This window comes from Rhincodon typus, chromosome 2 (genome assembly GCF_021869965.1).
Source record: "Rhincodon typus isolate 14 chromosome 2, sRhiTyp1.1, whole genome shotgun sequence".
Classification (NCBI taxonomy): domain Eukaryota; kingdom Metazoa; phylum Chordata; class Chondrichthyes; order Orectolobiformes; family Rhincodontidae; genus Rhincodon; species Rhincodon typus.
In genome coordinates this window covers 54,621,214-54,638,682 of record NC_063333.1, presented here as the reverse complement: position 1 = coordinate 54,638,682, position 17,469 = coordinate 54,621,214, and the positions used below count along the sequence as shown (strand labels likewise).

General features: G+C 39.3%; 1 protein-coding gene across 1 annotated transcript in view; it reads right to left on the bottom strand.

Annotated features, from left to right (window-relative positions):
• The window catches only part of LOC109916385 (E3 ubiquitin-protein ligase HECW1-like), a 419,523-nt gene that overhangs the window by 323,774 nt on the left and 78,280 nt on the right, over positions 1-17,469 (bottom strand). The window contains exon 2 of the mRNA XM_048617591.1: positions 10,958-11,258. Coding sequence (XP_048473548.1) covers positions 10,958-11,258 — 301 coding nt within the window. The remainder of the gene's footprint in view (positions 1-10,957; positions 11,259-17,469) is intronic.

Sequence of the window (17,469 nt, the reverse complement as noted above, 5' to 3'; positions counted from 1 at the left end):
CATATTTGGTTTAGAGTTGTAGAGGAACAGTCAGGGCTTTAACAAGATGCTCTCATTTTAACAAGATATAGTTTATTCTGATGAAGGTTCTAGGCCCGAAACGTCAGCTTTCCTGCTCCTGTAATGCTGCTTGGCTGCTGTGTTCATCCAGCTCTACACCTTGCTATCTCATAGTTTATTGTATGATGGCCATGAGGTATAAATGGGGTTACGAGGACTACACTTGCAAAATCCAGAGGTTTTTTCTTCAATTTCCTCACCCAGGACTGTATGGCATCATCAAATCGGGTGGAGCTTAAAACAGTCTCCAGTGATAACCCTTACAGAACCATTACCTTTACAACATGGCAGAGTGAAACTGAGTGATTCCACCATGTGTGTAAGGTGGCAGAGAAAAGATGGCGCCACTTAATCTCTCTCTGAGCACAGGAGGTCATCAGTTTTCTTGTGGCACCGTCTGACATCCATTTTGCAGGCCTGTAACACCGGCCTATGCTGGATGTGTCTGATGGGATAACCTCCTGCTGCCATACTCCATGAACAGGATGGCCCTTCTCTCAAAGACCCCACCCAGCAGCATCTGCAAGGCAGTGTGGGTAAACCTGGGAGTCCATTTTGACTTCTTGGAAAGCATTTCTGGGTTTCTGGAGAGAATGGGGTGGGGAGGGGTGGGAATTTGTTTGCTGTTGGCAGGATGTGGGATGACCACCACAGCTCCTGGAAAATTCCTGCATACTTTTAGTTCAAATGGAAAATTTCAGCCTATGATCTCCCCACCCCCACTCAAGCCGTAATACACAATACACTGTGGTCATAATTCGCTGCGGGTACATAATGTATTGCCCTTATATTCTTGGGAAAGGCACAGCAGCTGTTGTGTCGTAAATATCCATTCCGTTGTTGCTTCCAATTCTTGTTTTGGTCTCAGAGGAGAACATTTCTGGATGTTGCAATGGATTTTCCTACCTCTGCTGTTCAATGATTGCCAAAAATATGTACCACTGCAGTTTTCAGTGGTGAGACAAATAATAGTAGCAATGACTCATTGAATGAGAAGAATCTTCAATTTAGTAGTAATTACAGGGAATGCTGGCATTGCACATTGTAAGCAGGTTGAGTTGGTTTAAAGGGTTTGTGATCAAGCTGGCAGGAAATGGCAAGGGGTATTGCCCAGGGATGTAGTCTGGATCCTCACCAGATATTAATTCATGATTGGATATGGAATAAATAATTGTATATTTGTAATGATACTAAGTTAGGAGATGGGAACAGGAATATGCGAAAAGGTATAGACAGAAAAGTGAATGGACATAACAATGTCACAAGGAATTCAACATGGGAAAATGTCAGTTCATCCATTTTGAAGGCGAGAAAAATAAATCTGAATATTTTCTGAATTATGAGAAACTGGAAATTGCCAAAGAGCAAAGTAATTTGGGTGTCCAAGTACATAAATCACTTGTTTTTATACACTCATGGGGAAATGAGTGTCACTGGCTGGCCAGCATTCATTGAGCATAAATGTTTGCAACTCTTGTTGCAGCTGTATAAGACTTTAGTTAGGCCACATTTGGTGTATTTTATGTAGTTCTGGTCGCCATACTTTAGGAAGGATGTGAAGGCTTCAGAGAGAGTACAAAAGAGAATTACCAAGATGTGTTTAGATTGGAGTGTATTAGTTACAAGGAGAGGTTGGACAAACTCAGATTGTTTCCGCTAGAGTGTCAGAGGCTGAAGGAAGACTTGATAGAAGTAAATAAAATCACAAGAGGCATAGTAAGGTGGATGGTCAGGGTGGAAATGCCAAATACTAGGGGGCATTGTTTTAGCGTGAAAGGGGAAATGTTTAAAGGAGATGTGAGAGGAAAGTTTTTTTTTAAACTCAGGAGGGTGGTAGGTGCCTTGAACATTGCTGCCTTGGAGATGGTAGAAGCAGATACATTAGGAAAATTTAAGAGGCATTTAGACAAAAACATGAACGGGCAGGGAATAGAGTGGTACAGACCATGTGCAGGCTGATGGGATTTGATTAGAAATGCATCATGATCAGCACAGATATGATGGGCCAAAGGGCCTGTTCCTGTGCTGTACTGTTTTATGTTCTAAGTTATGCCTATCCCTAGTTGCCCTTGAGAAGGTGTTGGTGAGCTGAACCATCTTGACCCATAATGCCGTTAGTGAGATAATTCCTGGATTTTCACCTAGCAACAGTGAAAAAATAGCAATATTTTTCCAGGTCAGGATGGTGAGGGGTTTGGAGGGAAACTTGCAGATAGTTATGATCCCATGTATCTGCTGCCCTTATCCTTCTAGATGTGGAAGTGCCAGTGTTGGACTGAGGTGGACAAGGTCAGAAATCACACGGGTTATAGTCTGACAGGTTTATTTGACCTTATCCTTCTAGCTGGAAGTAGTCCTGGGTTTAGCAAGTGCTGTCTAAGGATCTTTGGTGAATTTCTGCAGTGCATCTTGTAAATTAGTATACACTGCTGCCACTAAGCATTGGTGGAGCGCATAGATGCTTGTGAATGTGATGCCTATCAAGTGGGCTGCTTTGTCCTGGATGGTGTCAAGCTTCAAGTGTTGTTGGGGCTGCACTTATCCAGGCAAATGGAGAGTATTCCATCAAACTCCTGACTTGTGGCTTGTAGATGACGGGCAGGCTTTGGGGAGTCAGGAGGTGAATTACACACCCTTGTAATCCCAGCCGCTGTATTGATTTATCCACAGACATTAAAAAAAACACTCAAAAAGGTCACTTAGAGTGTTGACTTTTATCTAGATATCTGAATTAGAGTAGATCAACTCATGTTTCAGTTGTTTAGGTCCTTGGCTGGACCCAATCAAGAATATCGCATTCAGTTTCGGTCCTGTATCTCAGTAAGGATATAATAACCATGAAGAGGCAGACGCACAGGTTTGTTACAGTAATGTCAGAGTTTCTTCAAGTTCTGTGCCTGAAGGCAAGTCCATAGTGATTACCTACTGAATTACAGCAAAGTGCCGTGAATTTTTTTAACAATGGTAAGGAAAGGGTGTAGGGTCCTGGGTCCAGCTCAGTTGAAACAGGGATTGAACCATGTACTGTTGGCCAGGGCCTGGGACAAGGGCAGGCCTGCAGTGCATAAATCAGGGGTAGGTGAGACCACTGAGACACCCAGCACCATATGAATAGCACACAGTCTCCCAGTAGAAATTCTTCTGACTGTAATTTCGAAGAGACTAGCAGAAGATAATGCTGCTAATGTACAGCATTGTTTTCTGAACCTTTCCAAAGGCTTTCTGAAGTCTCACATTCTGGGCAAACTTTCAACAAAAATGTTTGGAAGTGAAGAAGTCATATTTGACTCAAAAGGTTAACTCTTTTTTTCTCTCCACAGATTCTGCCAGACCTGCTGAGTTCCTCCAACTCTTCCTGCTTTTGATCTGGACTTCCAGCATCTGCTGTATTTTGCTTTTATTTACTATTAAAATACTGCCTAGTAAGCACCTAATACTCTAACCTAGAGAAAGACAACCACAAACCTCACACAACAATTATATCATATATCTCTCTTTCTACTGAATAACTTCTCAAAAGACCCCCACATCACTCTCAGTTGCCAATGGTTTTGCTTTTCCCCATTTCTCAGAGCCACAACATCAAGTCAGCACCAAAAGCTGCTTCCCTCAGTTTTCAGAGAAGTCCTGAACTAAATAGCTTATACAGAGGTAGTGGTACTATCCCAGGACTAATGCACCAGAGACACAGGGTAAAGATGTGGGGACATAAAAATGTTCAAATCCCACAATGGTAGTTAGTGAAATTTGAATTTGATAAACTTCTGGAATTAAAAGCTAATCTAATAGTGACCACAACCATTTTCAATTGTCATAAAACAAAACTATTTTGTTTACTAATGTGCTTTAAGGAAAGAAGTCTGCTATCCTTACCCAGTCTGGCCTATGTGTGATTCCAGACTTTTAACTGCTCCCTCAAACAGCCTAGCAAACTAGACAGTTTCAAAGGGACAATTAATATGTGCAATAAATGTGGGCTTAGTCAGCAGTGCCAACATTAATAAAAGGTCCACTTCTGCGAATCTTTCCCCCAAACTCATCTCCCCCAGGCTTGCCACGATGAGCTTTTCACTGTACTTTGGTACATGTGACCTCAATAAATCAAATCAAATCAAATGAATCTTCTGGTGCTGCAGATTGCCATAGGATGTGTCTATTTGACCAGAGATTGCCTTCTCCCTTGCATTCCGCCTGGTGTCCACAGAAAAGACATACTCTGCTGAACATGCTAGCTTTGGCTTTTCACCTTTCTGTCCGAAATCTTGGAAACAAAGTCTGTCCCTTGACAGCCCCAGCTGCTCTTGCCTTTGTTTCAGGTGAGGACATTTTGCACATTGCTCATTGCAACACATCATAATCCTCCGTTCCCTATGGTAATAAGCCATCTGGCTTGTTGCCTGGCAGAATGCATACCAAAATTACTCGAGTCACATCATCACTCATTTTACCTGAAATTAAACAGATTGTTTAGAACAAACTTATAAACTTCATATTTATCATTGTATCTTTAGCAGAATCAAATAGAATGAGCTGGTGGGAAATGTACTGGAAGAATATTTATGTCCATGAAAGTGGCTCTGTCCTTAGGAGAAGAAAATTGAAGGATAAGAAAAAAGAAATCTTTTAAAGTAAGTTCAGCATTCAAGAGAATATTCAGCTTTGGGTGCCACAGAGCAGGTAGTAACAGATCAAATGCCCATCATGTACTCCTACTGTCAATACCACACCACTATCGATGTTGAAATTTACACAATTCTTGCTCACTATCATGGTACATTAGACAACAGTGACATTTCAGCTTGCAGGATTTTATGCTCAATAAATACATTTAAGGTGTAGGCAAATCAAGTTCTTAATTGTCTAGTTTTTCCTCAATTGATATGGGAGCACCTGTTAAGACCTGCAGTACTGAGTGCACATCTCCTTGAGGAGACCAGCCTATAATATTCTATCAGTAAAACTCTGCTGCCATACTTTGGCAGAATGTCCATTTATTTTCATTTGATCATGCCGAAATGTTTGACCATAAAAATATTTCAGAGGGTACCTGCTGAGCGTGATGAATTTTCATGCAAGCTTATATCACTACCATGAAGATTTGAGCTGTATTTTATGTCTTTTACATGATAATATTAATGCTATAATTTTCAAATTGCAGCAATATAAATATGACCGTTAGCTATTCACAATGGCTATTTATACATTGAATTAAAAACAACATTGTGATATTTTAGATTTCACATATAAATCAGAACATCTGTCCCCCTGTTTATCTGCTACACTTTGACATTGTTATTTATATAAAAATGTAGACTCTTGTCTCATGCTGGGACTATTCTATATTGTTAATGGAGAAATAAATCACAGCACTAGAGGCAGAAATGGACTCAAAAGCAGGCGCCCCAGCTTGAAAAAACTACAAGGAAGAAACTAGAAATAACATTAAAACAACAAATCATGCATAAATATCAATTCATTATGCTGTTTGGGGATGAACAGATGGAAGTAGGCCTTTAAAAAATGGTTACCAACTAAACAACCAGCTGGGGCTCTCACTTTGGTGCTCCACCCTTGGCCATTTTCACGAAGACAGGAGAATGATTTGATCTAGCAAGTGCCCAATTTTATTGATGAGATTATTGATAGTGCTGTGGGCTCACTGAGGCTCTATCACAGCTAAGGATGCTTTTAAATTTTTCATGGATGCCAAACATTAGCAGCTTACCATGAAGCAGATAGTGCTTCACCCAAGTTTAATCTCCTCCAAGTGAGGTCCTTGAAAGCGCTGCATTGGACATTTCAGAGACAGTTCAGGGAGTTTACAGCACCAGTTTGCTTGTGTGAAAGATCTGGGCCACTTACAGTGTGATAAGTTTGTAGAGACAGTTGGAGACCCAAGAATTTATGTGGAGAACATTGACAGGAAATTCATGAAAATGGCAATTGTTTAGTATTCTCACATTCACGTGCACTGCATGCACATGAACACACATGTTGATATAATAGTAAATGTCATTAAGCAGCAACTCTCCAGTCATTCACATTGGCAGGTCTCCCTGGCATCAAACCTTAAATGTGTCTTGCTGAGCACTGCACTCAAGAGTTCTTTAGATCACATAAGAAAATTAAATTTGTTTTAAGTGGTTGCTCCTTGTCATTCCATTATTTGATGATGCGACTTTGATTTATTTTGCTAAAACTAAACAAAATGACTTAAAATTTGGAGTGTTCACACAACAGCAACCAAAGACTATATTTTCAAAATCAGACCAAACAACAAGGCGTTTTCAAAACCACTTCTTTTAAAAATAATTTCTTGTATTTTGAACATGACAGCAAGAGTAAACCACTGAGCCTGGCTGTGTCTGGGGTGGAAGGAGTTAAGTTCTGAGGGCTTGTTGCCTTAATTTGAGTTAGGACATGTCCAGTGTGACAGAATGGGAAAGGATGGGTCAGGGGGAGGTTCCAGAGTCCAAAATTTGGAACAATTGCATTACTCTTCCATTTGGTTTTGCTGTTGCCAATATTTGAATAAACAAATACAGTGATTTCTTAATACTGTCATGTGAAAGATCAGCTCCAATTCAATTAATAGTGTAAATGTTTTATATTTATCCTCACAATATACATAACGCTTTAAAATAATGAAGCAAAAATTCATTTCTACCTCATGCCAATGTTTCCTGTGTTTGATAAGACAACATTATGCAGTAGATACAGAGTAATAAATGAAAGCATAACATGTTAATTTTAATGACTTATTTGAAGGTTACTATATACCATTCTGACACAAATAAGTTTAATGGAAAACAAATTCTTACAGACTTGTGCATAATTTTCTGCAAAACTCTCCTGTGCAAATGCACAAGTAAAATTACAACAACCCCTTTGGGTATACTGTTTGAAACTGTCTCTGCTATTTAGAGTAAAATTTCAGCAGCTGCCATCACAAAGACTGTACTTTGTTCGAGCAACTAGCATGAACCCCACATTGTGTCTCTAGGGGATGGTGCCAATGCTATTAACTAGCCACTCTCAAGCCTCTAATACAAGCAAACCCTCAGTGGAGAGGCAATCCCAGCCTTGGGAGCTGCCAGTCAACCAGATACTGGCATCTCTCCATGCCAGTGGAATCACTGGGAGAAATGGCCAATGTTGACAATTGTTGGATCCTAGGCCCAAGAGAGAAAGCGTGGAATGATGGAGGTCACCCCGGAGGGGAGAGTAGGGTTATCAGACAAAAAAAAATGTACAATAGGGTGGTGATACAGCCTCAAGGACCTATTCTGTGCTGTATAATTCTATGGATGGCTTTCAGACTTCTCCGTCCCCCCAATGCTGTAACTTGCAATCAGGCGCTGAGTGCTGTCAATGAGGGAGCCCTGCTCCCCACAAAACAAGAAATTCTGATCGGGATTACTGGTGGCCTTGAGAAGCATGGGAGAACTATCCCACTTCCATTTAACCCTTGCGCCACTAAATAAGTCCAGTGCATTCAAGGATAATTGCTTTTAAGTGACTCATTAATGCAACTGTTGAGCAAGATTCCTATCTGGCCTTTCCAATCCTCAATTTAATTGGGGCCAATTTTCTCCAATGACAGGAAATCTAATGGAGGCATTCCCATCCAGTTTCTTCTAACACCCTCTCTCCCCTGTCAACATACCCATCCGGCCAGCTGCACTAAATGCAACCCATAATATCTAGGATTTCATCTACCAGGATAAGAACTGGTTTAGTGAAAAACAGAACCCAAATCACATTTGACATTCTTTCTGTTCTATGTTACGGATCAGCAACTTTCTTTTGGCCACAGCAATCAGAAACATTTTATCTGGAAGCCAAAAGAATAAAATGTTCAACTCTTCAAGGTCAGGAAGCAATGGAGTAGAGAACAATGGAGTACACCAAGGCAGAAACTGGAATTTAAAACCAAACCCAGAGTTGTTCTTTACAGAAAGAATCCTAAACATGACAATCACCATCCCTGAATATGTCCTGTCCCACCCGCAGGACAGACCCTGCAGAGGTGGTGACACTCTGGTATATACCAGTCAGGAGGTAGCTGTTCTGGGAGTCCTCAACATTGATTCTCAGCCCCATGAAGTCTCAGGGCATCAAGTCAGACATGGGCAAGGAAACCTCGTGTTGATTACAACCTACCAATCTCACTCCTCAGTTGATTAATCAATGCTCCTCCACATTGAACACCACTTGGAAGAAGTACTGAGGGTGGCAAGGGAACAGAATTCACTCAGGTCAAAGGATCTCAATGACGAGATGCAAAGCAGTAATTCACCTTAGACAGCACCATCCAAACCCATGGCCACTTCCATCGAGAAGGACAAGGGCAGCAGATAAGTGGTAATACCACCACCTGCAAGTTCCCCTCCAAGCCACTCACTATCCTGACTTGGAAATATATTGCTGAACCTTCAGTGTCACTAGGTCAAAGATCCTGGAATTCTTTCCTTAAAGGTATTGTAGATCTATTAACAGCACATGGACAGCGGTTCTAGAAGACAGCTCACCACCACCTTCTTAAGGCCAACTAGAGATGGGCAATAAATGCTGGCCAGCTAGCAACACCCATGTCCCACAAGTGAATAAAACAAAAACTTAAATTCCTTAGCTTTTGATCATTTTTCAAAATTCCCTAGATTCCAACAGATTTGAAAAGTAAATTTAATGCTTTTCTTCATGAAATGTGGGAGATAAAGGCAGAAACTATAGGCCAGTTAGCCTTATACTGGTCAGAATAAAATTGCTGGAATCCATTATAAAGCAAGTTATAGTAGGATATTTAGGAAATCATAATAGACTCAGGTATGGTTTTGTAGAAGTGATATCATTTTTAACTAATACATTAGATTTCTTTGAGGAAATAAGAAGCAACATGGATAAGGAGGAGTCTTTAGATGTACTGTATTTGAATTTCCAAAGGACTTTTGATAAAGTGCCTCATCAACATTACTGCATAAAATAGGACTAACACACTTTCATGGATAAATGAATGAGTGGCTAACAGGAAGCAGACAGGAAGATTAAATGAGATTGTAAGAACTGCCGATGCTGGAGTCAGAGATAGCACTGTGGGGAACTGAAGGAGCACAGCAGGCCAGGCAGCATCAGAGGAGCAGGAAAGTTGATGTTTCGGGTCGGGACACTTCTTCAGAAATGCAGGAAAGTTGACGTTTCGGGTTGACCTTCTTCAGAAATGCAGGAAATTTGACGTTTCGTGTCGACCTGAAACGTCAACTTTCCTGCTCCTCTGATGCTGCCTGGCCCCCTGTGCTCCTTCAGCTCCACACTGTGTTATCTAGGAAGATTAAATGTTTTTTTTTCTGGTTGACAAGCTGCAGCTACTGGAGTGCCACAAGCTCCAGTACTGAGGCCTCAACTAGTTACAATCTAGATCAATAATTTACGTGAAAGAACTGAATGTACTATAGCTAAATTTGCTTTTGGCACCAAGATGGGTAGGAAAGGAAGTTGTGAAAAGGAGACAACATCTGAAAGTGATATATTTAGGTAAAATGAGTGATTGAAACTTGGGCAGATGGACTGTAACATGAGCAAATGTACACTTGTCCTTATTAACAAGAATAGAAAGCAACAGGCTGTTTAAATAGAGAGAGATTGCCAATCCCAGTTGCTAGAGAGCATCAGGGTGTCCAAATATCCAAGTCACAAGAAGTTAGTATGGAGCTACAGCGAGGGATGAGGAAGGCAAATGGATTGTAAACATTTTTTGCAAGGAAAATGAAATGGTAAAGTGGGGTAAAAAGAAACCAAAGAACTGTGGATGGTGGATAACAGCAAGAAAAACAGAACTTCTGGGAAAAACTCAGCAGGTCTGGCAGCACCTATGAAGAGAAAGCAGAGTTAACGTTTCAGGTCCGTCAACACTTCTTTAGGACCTTCTTCTCCTTTCTCTCCACTGATGCTGCCAGATCTGCTGAGAAAAGTAGTGTAGCTTTACTACAGCTGTAAAGGACTTTGCTGAGATTACATCTGGAGTGTTGTGAATTATTCTGGTCTTGTTATTTGAAAGATAATGTTATTGTATTAGAAACAGTTTAAGAGACAGTCCATTTGGTTAATTCCTAAGATAAAGGATGTATGAGGAAAGGTTGAACATGTTGGGCCTTTACCCACTGGGTGTTTAGAAGAATGAAAGGCAATCTTACTGAAAAATATAAAATCCTGAGACAATTTGGTAATGTTACCAGGAAGATGTTTCCTCTTACTGGGGAGATTAAAACTAAGGGACACCATTTAAAAACGAGAGGTATCTATTTTAATATGGAGATAAGGATAATTTGTTTCAGAGGGTCATTGGTCGGTGGACTTCTCTTCCTCAGAAAACAGTGGGAGTTGGTCATTATATTTACTCAAGGTTAAGTTAGTTACATTCTTGATAGACAAGGGTTATGTAGGACACACAGGAAAATGACACTGTGGTCACAATCAGATCAGCCATAATCTTAATGAATGGCAAAGCAGGCTCAAAAGGGCCAAATGGTCTGCTCCTGCTCTCAAATTGCATGTTCCTATTAAATTCCTGGCATCAGTTTCTAAGAAAGAGGAGGTTATTGTTAACAACTTATTTATCAATCTTTAACTCCTGTTATGTCGTATAATATTTAATGTTTACGTAAACATATGTCATACGGATAGCCAGAAAATAAATCAGGAATGTGATCAAAACAAAGCCTTGTTTGTTTTTTTCAAGCCAAGTTTGTCATCTGTTTGGTCTAAGTGTGTTCATACCAGCCATTTATATAATTTATATGGAATGACTATCTGAAATAGTTTAAGGATCAATAATTACAGACGCTGCACATAATTAACAGCCTAAGTCTCCAGGTAAACAATAATTTGGAAAACATCTTACCTACAAGGTACATTCCAATCCAGTCCCCAGCATCTACCTCCTCCTTGATGTCCCAACAGATGATGAGGTCCTGGGACTGGCCAATGGTATATCGTGAGCTGCTGACCATCAACGTGGAACGACTCCCTGAATTCACCAGGTTCGTGTCACTGTTTGCTCTTGGGATGGTGACAGCCATGTTGCGGAATTGCTCTGGGTTGTAGCTGTACCTGAGGGGATCTTTGCATCGACGACGATTCTGAGAGTTTCTGGAAGGTGATGCCATGGCTGCCAAACCCAGAAACCTATTCTGGTACAAATTCTGAAATAATATAGTTAGACTGTTAAATACCAGTTCAAAACTCTGGATCCAAGTTGTCATATTAAATCAAAGATTGCTGCTGTTATGAGTAGATGAATAATGATAGAATGAGGACCAATATGTTTTTCAAACACATTCTGCAAACTTACTTCAATCATGATGATCAGAGTTTGTATAATACCTCTAACAATCATGTTTAGAATGCATAAATATTCATTGAAAAAAATGGAAACTCAACACTCATGAGATACAATGGAATTAGACAGCGTGCTGCTGTAAGCAATTTTCTCCCCCTCACTAAAAAGATTTTACATGTAAGATCTTTACCCTAAATTATAGAAAGACAAAGAATGCAAAAATCTTTATCATAGACAGAGTTTTGAAAATATACTGATTTCACACTTTTCATGCGCCCAATGGAGAAATTACCTTGTCTCGGAAAGTAATTTAAAACGTATTCACTAAAAACTTTCAAATCCACTACTCTATTGTTAGAGAAGTGCTCTTTAACCATATATTCTGACACATCTTCTACTATGGCACTTTCAGTCTATCCCCATGGACAACGTTGTCTACTTAAAATGACTTTAACCACAATCATACATAACTTAGAAAACCTCAAGTATGATGAAAGATCTCTTGACTTCAAAGGTTAGTAAATCAATTCCATCTTAGTTATTTTTATTTCATCTTTTGGAAGATTTTACAAAGGAATTTTTTGTTATTAAGCTGGAGGACCTGTAATTTTTCAAAATTTTTAATTATTTCTCATTACGCAATCTTCCTAAAAGACTGTCTAAAGATGTTTGCTCACACAATCTTCAGCTTCCTTCCCACATAAGCCACAATTAAAATTGATGCTGATAAGACATCAGGTAACTTAGCAGCTGTCCCGCTTCAAAATACTTCTGAACAGGAAGTGCACATAAACACCCAAAATTTACACTGACGTTTCACAGTTGTTGTTGTAGATTTAAAAGGAGATAAATTGTTTCTGATGCCCCAAGGCATGTTAATCGACTGCCAGTGAGTCTCTCTCAAGAGGTAGCTTTGCTGATTTGAACTAAAGGGCTGTCCATGAACATGTACTTTAGTCCTTCATGCCAGATTTAGTTTATTGTAAAGGAGGCATCATAGATTCAGACAGAGCAAAAACTACAATATGGCTTAAAATAAGATTGTAGCGGATCTCAACCAGCAGTCCTGAAATGAGGCAAACCTTTCAGCTTTGATTAAAATTTACATAGGATTAAAATCATGAAAACTATAATCCTTCAATTGTAAATTTCAAATAACTTGTGACTTCTGAACTCTTCAAATATTGATGCAAAATTGCCTCGCCTCTTAATCTGGAATTAAAATCTTTATGTAGATATTTCCATAGCCATGGAGGAAACATCATGACCAAATTAATATGATGTTTAAGAGAATAAAAAGTCAGATAAGTGAAAGGTAAAAAGCAATAAGACACCAGGTAAAGCAAGAGATGCCACCTTTCTCGTGTGTAGTATTTCAGTATACATTTGCAGTCATGAAAAGAAATTGAATATTTTAACAGCTATACACTTCTGTCATGCTTCCAAATAATAACAAACAGAAAACCTGTCAGTTCACAATGACAATGACATCAACCAGCTAAGATAACCCTGCAATAAACAGAACAAAGACAGCTAATCCATGAAGGAAAAATCTTCATGCATGCAAATCAATTTCATCAGTCTTGTTTTGTATGGTTTAGATGCATGACATGGCCTATGTTTTTGAATGCATCACTTTTATATAAAAAAACTTCTATTCTCCTTTCACTTTCTATTAATTGTCAACTAATTTTGTTTTAAAAATAAAAGTTTCTACTCTTTGCTTAGAAGCTCCATCCTTACCTCGCTCCCTGATGGTGCGAAAGTTCCACTGTGGAACAGGACCTTGAGGCCACAGGTTGATCAACTCGATTCACACAACAGAACTCTGAGTCCTGCCAATACAATCAGCAGGGAGAGAGGTAAGTATGGAACTTGTAAACATATTATAAAAGCCGTGCTTTATCATTGTGTGAGCATGTACTGGATCTGTAAAGGTCAGTTGTTGCAGATCGACTACCTTGAGTGGTGCAAAGGATTGAAATACTAAATCTTTAGGATTTAAGTACAAATCCAATTCAGCTTGGATTGAAAGTCTCCTCACCGCCTGTCAGCTGTCACTGCTTAAGTTGAGTTTCAGCAGTTTTAATGGAATACCATTAAATAATTAAAATAGTGGATCTACAATCCATGAAACAAGCTGTAACTCTGCATTAATTGATATCATCACTTAGCAGTCATTGCAGTAGGAAATGTAAGTATTAGCAAGGCGTCCTAAAGGGTCAGCCAAGGAAAGGGTTTTTAACTGTTTATCTGATCCTAGCTGTTGCCTGACATGGGTTCAGCTGATGCTGGAACTGAATGATATGTGAGAAAATATTTCATTTCCAAGAAGTGACATTCATCAACCTTAATGAGTGCATTTAGATTTTAAGGATTGTTTGGTGACAAAAGCATTAGACCAAGAATGGCTTGCTAACATGGGCTATTCCACTCTCAGTTTTTTGTTGGATATTGTAGAGCACAATTACAAAAGTGGAGGCAGTCCCTGGGTTGTGAATGAGTTCCATTCTTGAGTAAATTCATAAAGACAACTTGTATGTAAGTTGGAACACAATACAGGACAATGTACAATAGCCACAAGGAAGTATTTGCATGTCGGATATTTAAAATTAATATTAATACACCCCTATCTGGAATCTTATTCATAAATTGGGGACCACTTGTACATGTAAATATTTTAAATCTGTGATTTATTTGTACTTTGTAATTTAGTACCAAAGTGCTTCACTAAACCTCAAACTGTAAATTCTGTAAAAATTATATTCTGGCAGCTATTCATAGAGAGGTGCACTTGATAATTTAAACAGAAAATGCTGGAAATCCTCAGCAGGTCACACAGCATCTATGGAGAGAGAAATAGAGTTAATTGGCAGAATTTAAATCTAGGTGATAGGGTCTGACCCAGAAGAACTGCTCGCCAATAAAGGCTGGTACCTCTCTATTGCTCCCTAGTGCCATCAGGAGTGGCAGTTGATGCAGGTAATGGACTCACTAGAACCCAAGATTAAAAGGTGTAATGAGGATCTTACGGGCCATTTAAGAGCCTCAGTTTTTGCCTGGATGCAAAAGATCTTGCCCAGTTTTCCTGCCTCAGAAGCAAAGGGCCCAGTAAGTGCAATTGTTGAAAAGGTTTGAGGTTCTCTCAGCCTGTATAGGTAAGAGTGTGGATTGTAGAGTGGACAAACAAACTGACCGTGACAAAATGGTACAGGAAACCATTCTAGTAGGCAGAGCAACAAGAAATGTAGGGTAGTATGTGATAGTATAGTGAAGGGGATTGACACCATTAATTGCAGCAAAAAATAAGAGCTCAGACGGCAGCATTGCCAGCTTTGCCAGGGCCCGGTATATCTGCTAAAACTTGAAAGAAGCCTGTAGCGGGAGGGAATGGATTCAGTAATCGTGACTCATAGGTATTAGCAACATGGTTAGAACTAGGAAAGAGGTCCTGCATAGAGAGTATGAGGAGCTTGTCTCTAAATTGAAAAGCAAAACCTCAAAATTTTATAATCTCCAGATTATTGTCTGAGCCTCGTACAAGTTGTCTGAGGGTACATAAAATCTGATGCGGGAGAAGTGGGTTCTGGCAGCATCAGTATTAGGAAAGTGGGGATGTACTGTTGGGGGGGTCTACACCTAAATTGTACTGGGCCCAATGTTCTGGCAAAACAAATAACTATGGAAGTAGAGAGAGATTTAAACTAAATAATGGAGGCAAAGGGTCAATGTGGAAATATGTGGTATATCAAAGTATAGAGACAAAATAAGAGAGGAAAATAGTAAAATGGAAAATGAGGGTCAAAGAATGACAGGAAGGAGCAGAGAGAAACTTTCAAGGAATTCACCAATAAATCAAGGCTAGATGTTGCAAAGATCAAAGATCACAAAATGATCAAAACTAAAGGCTCTGTATCTGAATGTGTGTAGCATTTATAACCAAGTAAATGTATTGATAGCCTGCAAAAAGTAAATAAATACACAGTCTGATAGCAATTGTAGGGACATGGTCTCAGATTTTCAAACAGTGTGTCCTGAATATTGTGTGGTATATGATATTCAACAAAAATAGGAAGGTAGATAAAGGTGGAGGGATAACATTATTAGTCAAGGATAGTATTTGTGCAATTGCTCAAGAAGATGTTGATTCAGGAGATGAGGATATGGAATTGGTTTGGGTGGAAATGAGGAATAGTAGGGGAATTAAGTTAGTAGTGTGAATAGTCTGCAATGCCCCTACCAGTAACCAGATGTGGAACAAAGTATTCAGGAAGAAATATTGGGTGTGAGAGATAATGGAACAGCAATAATCATAGGTGACTTTAATCTACATATAAATTGGAAAAAAATTCAGATTGGGAGTAGTAGCATGGATGATGAGTTCATAGAAGGCTTTCAAGATAAATTTTCAGAGTAGCGTCTTTTGGAACATAGAAAGAAGATTATATTCGAGTTAGTACTTTGTGATGTGACAGGATTAATGAATGACCTCAGAGTTAAGGCATCCTTAGATAGAAATAATCACAATATGATGGACTTTTATATATTCAGCTTGAAAGGGAGAAGAACAGGTCTAAGACTAGTGTTTTAAATATAAATGAGGGCAACCAAGTGAGCATGGAGTTGAAGTGAACAGGCATAGTAGGCTGATAGATCAATCAATTCACACAGTGGCAGATATTTAAGGAGATATTTCAGAATACTCAGAATAAATTAATTCAAATTATAAAAAGAAAGATTTCGAAGGAAATAGCCACTATCCATGGTCAATGAAAAAGGTAAAAGCACAATTTAAGAGAAAAAAAAGCATGAAACTGTACAAAGATGAGAAGCCGGTCAGGTATTTGGTTAAAAGATAACAAAAACAAAGCTGCTGGAAAAGCTCAGCAGGTTTGGCAGCATCTGTGAAGGAAAAAACAGAATTAATGTTTCTTCCTCAGAACTGTTCTGAGGAAGGGTCATTGGACCTGAAATGTTAACTCTGTTTTTTTCTTCACAGATTTACAGCATCCGCAGTTCTTTTGGTTTTTATTTGGTCAAAAGATAAACCTGATTAACCTTTTAACAGTATGAGAGGAAGTTAGTTAGGAATGCAAAATGGATGGCTAAATTTCTACAGACGACCAGAACTGCACACAATGATCCACATGTGGCCTAACTAAACTTTTATACAGCTGTAACATGTTTTGCCAACTTTTATATTTGATGCCCCGGCTAATGACAGCCAGTGTGCTGTATGCCTTCTTGACCATCTTCTTCCTGTGTTGTCACTTTCAGGGATCTGTGGACCTGTACTTCTGTACGTCAATGCTCCTTAGGCTTCTCCCATTTATCGTATAATTCGCACCTGAATTTGATCTTCCAAAATGCATCATCTCACATTTGTTTGGATTAAACTCCATCTGCCATTTCACTGCCTACCTCTGCTATCTATAGCCCACTGTATCCTTTGACAATCCTCCTCACTATCTGCAACTCTGCCAATTTTGGTGTCATCCAAAAACTTACTAAATCAGACAACCTATATTTTTCTCCAGATCATTTATACATATTACAAACAACCAAAAGGTGCCAGCACTGATTCCTGAGGAACAGCACTAGTTACTTATCTCCATTCCGAAAAGCACCCTTCCACCGCTAATTTGTCTTCTAATAACCAAGCCAGTTCGGTATCCATCCAGCCAGTTCATCCCGAGCCCATGAGACTCTATTTTCTGTACGAGCCTGCCATGAGATACCTTATCAAATGGCCTGCTAAAGTCCATGTAAACAACTGCCTTTCCCTCAATCATTCTTGTCACGTCCTCAAAAAACTCAATCAAGTTAGTGAAAAACGACCTTCCCCGCACGAACCTATGCTAGCCATCACTAACAAGCCCATTGGCTTCCAGTTTATTCACATTTAGAAGCATTTGCATAAATGGGTCTTTGTCAGGTTAGTAGGATGTGACAAGTGAAGTTTCACAATACTCTGTGTTGGGGCCTTAACTTTCTACAATCTACATCAATTACTTAGATGAGGCGATCAAATGAATGGCAGCTAAACACCAAGATAGTATGCTGTGAAGACAACA